General features: G+C 51.5%; 1 protein-coding gene across 1 annotated transcript in view; it reads right to left on the reverse strand.

Annotated features, from left to right (window-relative positions):
* Positions 1-5,494: 5,494 nt before the first annotated feature.
* Positions 5,495-10,108, reverse strand: part of CBX2 (chromobox 2) — an 8,813-nt gene continuing 4,199 nt past the window's right edge. Inside the window, exons 2-4 of the mRNA XM_026065552.1 lie at positions 9,752-9,887; positions 7,325-7,394; positions 5,495-6,844 (exon numbers count right to left, since the gene is read on the reverse strand). Of these exons, the coding sequence (XP_025921337.1) occupies positions 5,495-6,844; positions 7,325-7,394; positions 9,752-9,887 (1,556 nt within the window). The remainder of the gene's footprint in view (positions 6,845-7,324; positions 7,395-9,751; positions 9,888-10,108) is intronic.

Genomic DNA, 10,108 nt, shown 5'->3' on the forward strand with positions numbered 1-10,108 from the left:
GCCGCCGGGGCAGGCGCAGCTCCAGCCCGCAGCAGAGCCCGGCGGCCCGCGCGGAGCCTCCCGCTGCCCGGTAGGAGCCTGGGACCGGGGAGGGGGCAGGGGGCCGCGTCCCTCGGGGGGCCCGGGTGGGGGATCGTGTCCGGAGGGGTCCTGAGCTCCCCCCGCCCGCGCCGCCGGGACCACGGAGCCGCCTCGCGCAGCCCCGGCGCCGGGGCAGGGACGCGCCGGCCCCCGGGGGTTCCGTCGGGGCAGCGCACCGGGCCGGGGCTCCCCGGAGCCTCCAGGCAGGGCCCGCTCCAGCCCGGGCAGGGGTCCCGGAGGCAGCGGCGTGAAGCCCGTGCCCCCGGCAGGATGCAGTTTGGCAAGGCAGCAGCAGCAGGGCCACAGTCAGCTCCTGCTCTGCTCCCAACCGCCCCGGGAGAGGCGGGTGAGTGTCGCCCCTCGGGTGAGGCAGGGTCGGGGCGCCTCCCTCGAGCGTCCAGGTATGCTTGGAGCAGTGACCACAACAGGCTGAAAAGTTTAAAAAAATATTTATTGATATACTAAAAAACAGCAGTGGAAAAGTTATACAAAAAAACCCACCTGACATACCATCTTCTAGTGTTTTCCTGCAAAATAAATTAGAAGCAGCCTAGAGGTCTCGAGTCTAAACTAGCATTAACGTCCAAAAGTACTAGAAAACACATATCACAAAATGCAAGCAAGTCAACACTAGGGTCACGGAAGAAGCCCCGGCGGGAACACCCGGCAGGAGCAGTGACCAGGCAGCCAGGCAGCCCCTCGTTAACATGCGGGCCGGGCGGCTGTCCTGTTCCAACAAAGAACTTAAGCTTTCCCAGGGTAATAACATCTCCAACTTTTGTTCTCTGAAAATAAAAGCAAACAAACAGCTGTAGTTTAAAGCAATTATAAGTGTCATACAGGAACGATTTGGCTCTCTCTTTAATTAAAACATACAAATCAGACCAGTGACTGGCACAAGTTACAAGAACAATTGTTTGTTTTCACCCATCCCTCAATTTCTTTCAGTAAAAACCTTCTCTCTCCAGCTCCAGAGCCCTTCACACCCAGATCAGAAACTCAAAGCAAAACAACCCCCCCAAACCATCCCCATTCCTCCACAAACTCCAGTTTTTTTGGTACAAAATATATATATAAAAATATACTAAACTTCTAAGGAAGATGACTGAATTGGCCACCTCTTCCAGTCCAATGGAAAACAACAAGTATACTTAACCAGATTATGCCTGGAGAAAATATCCATTCAATATACAAATACTGCAGGACTTTCCACATCGGAAACCCCTTAGAAAATGACAAGTGAAAAACCTTTAATTGGCTGTTTGACATACAACTAAACACTCAAACCCATAGCAGCAAACTTAAAAAAGAATAAAAAATAAAAAAGGTAGACCTTGAATACTAATGGTATTGACTGGTAAACACAGTTCGCACCAGCTTTCAACCTCTGTCCACAAAAGATTACATTAAGTTACTCACATAATGTGCCTTTGAGAGGCAAACTTCAGCAAGAAACTTTCACTCAAACACACACCAGCAATGCTGGGAGAGTCAAGATCCTGAAACATGAGGTTGGAAAGGGGGCTGGGGAAGGACAGGATGAGATGAAGTTTAGTAAAATTTCTGGATTATCATTTTCACCATCCTTAAAACTTTGGAATCAAACCAGCTGGTTAACAGAAAGGCACAAGAGCAAGAGTGGGTAAGAGCAGAGCCCTTCCGCCACCGAGAGAGGAAACGTCTGCGAGCGGCGGGCGATGAAGAACAAAGCCACTCGCTGTTGGGATGTTCGGCCTCCCGGGCGCAAGCCAAGGGCCCTGGGAAACCTCACTTTGGACCTGAACGAGCCACCAAATGGAAAAAYGTGTTTGAGTTTTTGCGGGATGCTCTGGAGGGAGCTGGTCTGAAGCGAACACGACACACCTGCAGCACTGAGCGCCGGGAGCACAGGGCTTCCTGCGGAGCGCCGTGGCCCAGCGGGCCAGCCAAGCCCCCTCGCGCTGCGACGGCTCACCCGTGAGTCCCTCCACCATCGCATCTCGTTTCCGTCACTCATTATGGACTCTCGGGGCCTGACCCCTTCCAAGACCATCCTCAAAGGCTTTTTCTCTCCAACGACCTCTTTGATGGGTTGCTTGGACACACCAGCCCCCACATCCTATTTTCAGCAAGAGCATCCCTGCCAAGCTGGCTTCTTCTCCGTGAGCATTCGACCAGCTGCCTGCAGCGCTGAAGCGGGGCTCTGCAGGACTGCTGGGTGCCACACTGAGGACCAGGAGCGCCTCTCCCCATCAGTGGCACAGCTGCCTGCAGGACCCCATGACCACCCAGCTTTGCATAGGCACAAACCTGTCATGGGACCAGTGCCACAGACAAGCCTGAAATAAGGACAGTTCCAAAAGGCACATTGTCATTTAGTTTGGATTTGCAAAGGCCAACTAGCAAATATTTGGTGTGTGGGGAAGAGAGCCAGGCATTACCTCTGAGACCCCATCAATCCCTTGGTTCTTCTCTGCAGATGCTCATGCCCCCATCACAAGAGTACACCTAGCGAAGGCCATGCCTGGAGCACTCATTTCTGCAACCACAGGCTAACATTTCCTTGGACTTTTCAAAGCAACAGTAGTTCGTTTGGTAAAGTTAAAAACTGCAAGGTAAACAGAACAGATTGTGACATTTTGGCATCATGGAGTTCCAAGGAAACTTGGTCCTTCGGGAACCTCCTTCATGGACAATGCTCATTTCTTTCCACGTCCTTTGCCTCACAAAGCAAAGCACAGCATGTTTCTGGGAAATGCAGCCAGCTGCAGACTTAAGGCTGCACAAGTCCTTTTGCAGGCAATTCGATGCAAATCCCTCTAGCCCCAAGCTGACACAGTGGTGAAATGACATTCAAGGCTGTGTGGCTGCACAAGAGAAGAACTGAAGATTTCCAAGAAGTCTACACAGATGTTGTTCAAAGGCAAAAATACCCCCCCCCCTCCAAATCGAAGGCATGCTGTCAACTCATGCAGGACCCCATACTTAGGCTCCATAAGACAACAAAACCAAAGCCATGACCAGCAGGAGGGCTGCAAAATAAATACAAAATCTAAGGGAAACTGTTTCTAGATCACAGGAGTCTTTCCTGGCAAAGGCTGCAGCTACCACTCAGGGAAGAACCATCCCTTTAACCAAGCAGCAAATGCAACCATTGCTGATTTTTCATTCCACCTGAGAATTGCACTGCCACCAGCCAAGCCAGCAGCTTGGGAGGCAGCATTTCAGATACAACTGCAGTGTCTGATGGACTCAGGGGCTTAAGAAATAGGTGTACCCCTAGTTTGGTCCATTTACCTCGCTGCGTCACTGTGTACCAATACTACAAGTGCCCCAGTGTGGCAAAATAAGATGCATGTCCTTGTGCCAGATCAGTGAGCTAGAAAGCGAATGATCCACATGGAAGCAGTACCGAAATATGCAGACACACTGGGCAACCACCCCAGGAGACACTTACGGGACAGACCTTCGGAGGCACTTCCAAATTACATATCCAGAGAAACCTGACAGATTGCAGGCATTTTCTCTTCTCTGGAAAAGGAACTGAGCATTAACAGAAATAAAAGAAAATGACCTCAAATGCTACTGAACTTTGCCTGAACTAGTGCTGTTAATTTTGGCTTGTAAGAGTAATCTATAATAGGGAAAAAGACCTCAGTAAAAAAGCCATTATTGGTTGCAATTACAAGCCAAAATTAACAACCCTGCTGCTGGCACAGGATGGAAAGACAAATGAGAATGGCTGCAGAAGGCCCTGCTGTTCCTCAGGGAACGGGCTGAGGGTGGGAGCCGGGGGCAATCCCTGCTGCCGCCGGGGCGGGCCCTTCCCGGGGCCTTTGTTCCCGCTCCGGCCTCCGCTCCCCGTCCCTTTCCCACTGCTCCAGACAACCTGTGCAGGTGTTGTCCTCCACTGGCTTCGGAGCCCTCCCGTTGGAGAAGGTGGTGGATGATCAGCATAATTGAAACGCAGCAGCAGCAGCCAAGGCACACGGCTCGCCTGCCGTGCGGAGCCCAGCTGGCCTCTGCGGGGGGCCCCAGCCTGCCAGCAACAGGGGCTCAGCCACCCCCTCCCATCTCTGCGCGAGCTCTGGCTTTTAGCGGAACTTCGGCACTAACCTCACAGAGAACTGCAAGTCAGAGTAACAGCCTGCTCACCGGCAGAAGCATCCGCACCTTCTGCAGGACTTAACAAAACAAAACAAAACAAAACAAAACATATTCCCCAGCTTGGTCCCTACGAGTGCCTGGAAACTGCTAAATGTGAAGGTAAAATGGTAGTGATGCTGGGACAAGGCAGAGGAGTGGCTCTGAGGCTCACTGGGCTGTACAACAATTAATCTTCTGGACTCGGATTTCTCTTTCATCTGAAAGCCAAGTCACTGCAAAGAAAGCAGCAGTTCATGCTGCCTCCCACCCTTGCCAAGTGAGGACCCGCTCTGGGTAGCAAGGAGGTATGTCCTGCCAGTCCCCCATGCTCTGCAAGAGGTGCCCTTGATGCCTCATCTCATCAGTGGCATCCAGGGTTCAGTCTTTCCGAGACAGCGAGGGCCGAATTTATTCTCCTCCCTCCAGAAAAAGATTTTTTTTTTAATAAAAAATGTAAACAATATAGCCATAAATGCTGGAAATCACAACAGAAATGTTGTGGACTTCACCATCATTGGAACTGACCTAGCCCAGGAGGGTGACTGGGCTTAATGTACCCTGAAAACCCCCAAACTACAGCTACCCCCCCCCCCCAGCAGACCTCTGCATGCGGGGGACATCGGCTGCCTCATTTGGATTGACTTGTGACTGTCCTAGCGGCTTACAGACAGCTTCACGGAGAGCCTAGAGGAAAGAAAAGGAACTCCTTTTTTCTTCTGAGTAGAAGCCTGTCACATAGCATCTCCACACCCCTCTCTACTGCCGGAGAGCCGCAAACCTTGTGTTCTGCCATTTCAAGCTGTAAAGCAAAGAAAACCACGTACAGTGAAACCTGGCTCAAAAACCTGCCAGCCTGTCACCTCCCAGCAGCACAAGCACCCCGGTTCCGGGGGAGCAGCATTAACTACACCCTGTTTGGGGGCACCTGCTGTAAAGGAGGAGGAAAAAAAAAAAAAAAAGCAGGGAGGAATCCATCTTGTTCACTGGCAGTTCTGACCAGGTTTCACTGTAGCTTTCTTCTTAAGCCCCCCTGAACACAAGTCGCAATAGGTCTCGGAGGTCTCCGCAGATGCTACAGACAGTGTCCAAGACAGCACTGGCTGCAGCACAGGACACCTCGTCGCAGAGTACAAAGGCACTGCTCCCAGCCAGCTGCTGAGAGGGGCAGGGGAGGATTTTCACCTCTGCCATGGCATTCACTTAAAGAAAGAAAAAACCTGATGGGAGAGCTGGGCAAAGCTAAGGGAGAGGCTGAAGGAACCTTCTCCCTCTTCTCACACTCCCTGGCTCAGTATTGCCGTAGGTTGAAAAACCCCACACTGGTAGGGGACTCCTTGACTGTCACTGTGATCAGGTTAGCTGTGACATCTGTGACAAAGACGTGCTCGATGAGGCTGCGGGTGGGTTTCCAGTCCTGGCTGGTCTGGATCGAAACAGACATGTTCTGACCCACGCCAGGGAAGGAAGCAGAATCCCGATCGGAATCTGAGCTGGTCTCTTCGCCCGTGCTCATTTCGGAAAGGGCTCCTGGCTTGCGGGTCTCCGAGGTTGCATGCCCCTCTTGCATGCCAGCTGCGCCACTTTTGGCTGAGTCCCTTTCGCCAGCGACTGCCCTGTGCGCTTGCTTGTCATTCTTGCAGCTGTCCCCCCCTGAGAGCACCCCGGTGCTTGTAACATTCAATCCGGCACCCGCTCCACCACCCTTCCCGACGGCAGCACCCATGCTCGCAGCTGTGCTGCCGGAGCTTTTGGACAGAGCGTTGCAAACATGACGAGAGAGGCTGCTTCCGCCTGCTGGATTCTGCCCATTTTTGACACTCTGCAAGTTTAAAGCTTGAAGGTTCAGCTCCTGACTGGACGCCAACTGGCTACCAGGAACAGAGGAACTCACAGGCGTCTTGCTGCCGTTGTGCAGTATTTGAGCTCCTGCAGCAAACCCTGATTTCTGGTCCCCCCCAGCACTGCTGCTAGGACCCTTAGCAGTTTTGGGTCCCTGTATGTTCAGCCCGAGCTCCCCAGATCCTTTCTGGTTCCTCATTTTTAAGTCCAACCCTAAGCCGCTCTTACTTGATGCCTGTGACTTCAGCGCCAGCCTGCCCAGGGGTGAAGTCTCTGCTGAGTTCTGGTTTTGGGACATCCTGTTCATGTAGTGCACGATAGAGCTCTGCCAGCTGATGGCCCGGCTGGGGCTCGTGGAACCACTCTTCATCATGTTGGGAAGGTTTTCCGCAGACGACGCAGAGCTGAGTCCAGCCAGCGTGCCCGGGGGTTCCTTCAGCACGGCGATCCCTGAGCCCTGCGTGCTGTGCTGGGGCTGCAGCTTCCCCATCAATTTGGTACTGCCTCCCGCCTCCTTCCGGGACGTTTTTAGCACCTTTGTCAGGTTCACGGTCCGTCGAGCTGCTTTCTGCTCTGGGGGCAGAGGTTTCCGTCCACGCTTCTTTCTGGAACTGTCTTTCATTTCTGGCTTTGCAACCAGGATCTGGGCTTTCTTCTGAGGTACTGGGTGAGTCTCTCTGCCTCGAGGACCTCTCTTTGCTTCCAGGTCACTTTCATCCTCTTCTTCAGAGGAAGAAGAAGAGGAGGATGTTGAGGAAGAGGAGCTACTTGACTTAGTTTTTGGAGGCATCTCTGGTTCCTGTGAAGCAATAAAGAGAGGACAGAGAAAGCGTTAACAGAAATTATCTGAGAAAAGTCATGGGCATTGCAAATTTTTCAGCTTTGCCAGGCCAGGTGCACCAGGCAAACACACAGGCTATTTCCATGTGTTCGCTGATCTGCCAGTCCTAGATGGTGTGTGACCTGTGCCTCAAAATGACTGAGGGAGCATGCACTACAAAACAGAGAAGGCTTAAATACCATGTGGAACTGCGGTGCCATGGAACGCTTTTCTTTCCTTTTGCACCATTGCCAGATCAACAATGAAGAGAAGTCCTCCTTGCTAGCCTCCTCCTCCACCTACCCGTCACTTCAGTCTTCAAAACCTCTAAACCGGGATCTCCGAAGGTTTAGCATCCACGATACTGTGTTGTGGGACAGGAGCTCGCTGGTGCCTTTCAAGGTAAGAACCTCTCAAGAGCGGCCACTGCTGTGGATTCCCACTACCACCAGGACTTACCACATGTTTCCTGGGCCTGCCCCTGGGTCGCTTGCCCCTCTTCCGGTTCTGCACCTCTTTTTCGTGTTCCCTGGAAAAACACTGATTAAGGACAATGCTTGCAGGAAAAAAAAAACACAACCCAAACCCCACCTGGTTCTTCTCTTTCTTCTGCCATTGAGAACAGACCTTGCTGGGGGTGCTGCAGGCTCCGCTCCCATGTGAGCAGCATCATATATGCACGTGTTGGCAGGTGTCCTGTAACCTCTATCAACATATGACAATCTTATAGGTTTCAAGCACATCGCTTACTTGAACCCACGCTGTTAGTTATGGGCATACTACATTTAAGTGCAGTAGAAAGGCAACTGAGCCCCAAGAACTCTACTGAAACCAGGGGACTCGCACTGTTAAATCCCTCCCCACGTGATACATAGACCATTTATCCTGAAGTAACAGCTGCAGGTCACTGGTGTAGAAACTCTTGGTACAGACGGTGTGTGAAGTTTTTATAGCAGCCAATCTGGCCACCGCAGCAGCAGCTGTCAGCCTCTGCAGTGCCACACAAGGAACCGAATTAGCTGAAGAAAAGAGACATCCTCGCAGTAGGACTGAGCTCCTGGGAAAGCGTGGAAGCATGGGGGCAGTATTCGTCCCTCCCACAACCACTTCCAATCTTTCGGGGCCACATATCACTGCCAATACTTAAAGTTTCTCAGATTGCTGTGCACCTTAGCAGAAGGCTTTTGAATGAGAATACCACAAGGCTGCCATTGTGCTTTGAGAAGCAATGCTCTGCTAGATGACCTGCTGCAGACTGGAAGACTCGGAAAGGCCCTGAATGTGATGCAATGTAAGAAAAAGACCTACAAACTGAGGGAAGGATTATAAAAACTGCGGCCTTAGAACAAAGATCTGAACATCAGGGTCCTCAGCTGGTTCAGCAAGCAAGCATTTGCCCTGATACACTGGAGGAGAGAGGAACGAGAAAATCTTTTGCATAAAGCATGGGATTGAACTGTGCGGGTGATTGAAATATATTTACTAAACTGCTAGCAGAGGCAAAAATCATTTGCCAGGCAAGACCTTCCCAATGGTTATCCTAGTCCTGGTGCCTTTGTTTCACTGGCTGCCAGTCACAGGCCTTCGAAAGAGAGGTATCGATTTTTGTAACACTGCTACTGAGAGCGACTTCCTGATCTGCTCCCTCCCAGCCTTCACTCCGCAACGGTCAGGGAAACTGAGATGGTTCTGGCAGTGAAGAGAGAGTTGTTTGTTTGCACCCTTGTTTGCTACAATAAATCCCGCAGCAAGGAGTTTCCAGTGGTCAGCAACACACTAGACAGCGCACTACCCGTCTTGAATCAGTGGCTTTCCCAATTCACAGTGAAAATGGCAATGTTTCTGGTACGATGGAAACAGGAAAACAGAAGCATCTGAATTGTCCCTGGTAAGCCATTCATTATTTATACTCTTTTAGAGCTGTGCTTCCCCTTCTGCTCAGAGTCAGAAGTCTTACAGCCTCTGTGCAGAGGAAAAGCAAATGCACTCTGTAAACTCAACAACCTCTCTTTCCACTGGGTTCATTTTACCTCTTCTGCATCTCTTGTTTTGGATGTGGCAGCTCAGGCTGACAGCCATACAGAGCCCCAGGTGATCATACAGAAAATGTTTTCAGGTCACTATACTATTTCATATTTCTCTATTTAAAAAGGAAAGTGTTAAGCTATAATACATATGGCTAATTAAACATTGTGCTGTTTGCAATAACCACCAGCTTCCAGTCTTGAAAAAATGGATCCAGAAACGAGTTATAATTAAATCCTATCATAAACTTTAATGATTTTATTAATCTGGAGCCAAAATATTTGGCAGAGCTGTGCCTAATGTAGCCAGCTGGCTACTTTTTTTTATCTCCATGTGTGATTTCTAGTCTGTAATAGCTGTGGAACAATTGCAGTTCTCAGCTCAGCTCCATACAGTACCCCGAGCTCTTACAGAGGACACCATTTTCTCCCCCTGTTACTTCCTCATCACTTTCATAGCTACGTTCTCCATAAATATGTTTTGGTGCCTTTTCAAGCCCGCCATCTCTGTCTCCCCACCTGGCCGTACGGTCACCCCCCACATACAGCTGAGGCCCCGACTGCTTGATGGGGAACAAGATACTTCTGCTAAAAGTTTCTGCTGCGTGCTAGCGCACTCACATTGTACAATGAGTGCAAAAACATATTGTGCGGGGCCATAAATTCTTCATGTTTACACAGCCTGGGGAGAGATGGCCCTAGGTGGACCTGAACTGTAATTTCAAGAGGTGAACAAAAGAGACGGGCCACAAAAGAGACGACACACTTCAGTCTGTTGTTTCCAGCACTTCCACTACACAAGTGACCAATTAGAAGTTAATTGACTTTATAATTCGTTTAGAAATATTTATAGTTTGCTCACTTCTTTTGGAAAGCGAGGAGGAGTCTTGGATCAAGAATGTTCTCTTCAGGTTCCCAGCTGTTGTGCCTGGAACAGAGGACAGGGGCTAGCGGGGAGCGGCGGCGGCTCTCCCGGCCGGCCCGGCTCTCCCCCTCCCCTGCTTGCCCCGTTACCAGACGGGGCACCGGGGAGTTCAGCCAAGGACGAACGGGCCGTTTGCGCGGCGCGGCGCGGCCCGGGGGGGCGGCGAGGCGAGGAGCCGGCGCCGGGCCCTGCGCTCCCCTCGGCGGCGGCAGCGATGGGGACGGACGCGGCGAGCCGCGGCGCCCGAGGGGACCGGAGCTCCCGCAGCCACGGGCGCCGGTAAACGCCGGTGAA

Source organism: Apteryx rowi, unplaced genomic scaffold, assembly GCF_003343035.1.
Source record: "Apteryx rowi isolate R43461 unplaced genomic scaffold, aptRow1 scaffold_1026, whole genome shotgun sequence".
NCBI classification, from domain to species: domain Eukaryota; kingdom Metazoa; phylum Chordata; class Aves; order Apterygiformes; family Apterygidae; genus Apteryx; species Apteryx rowi.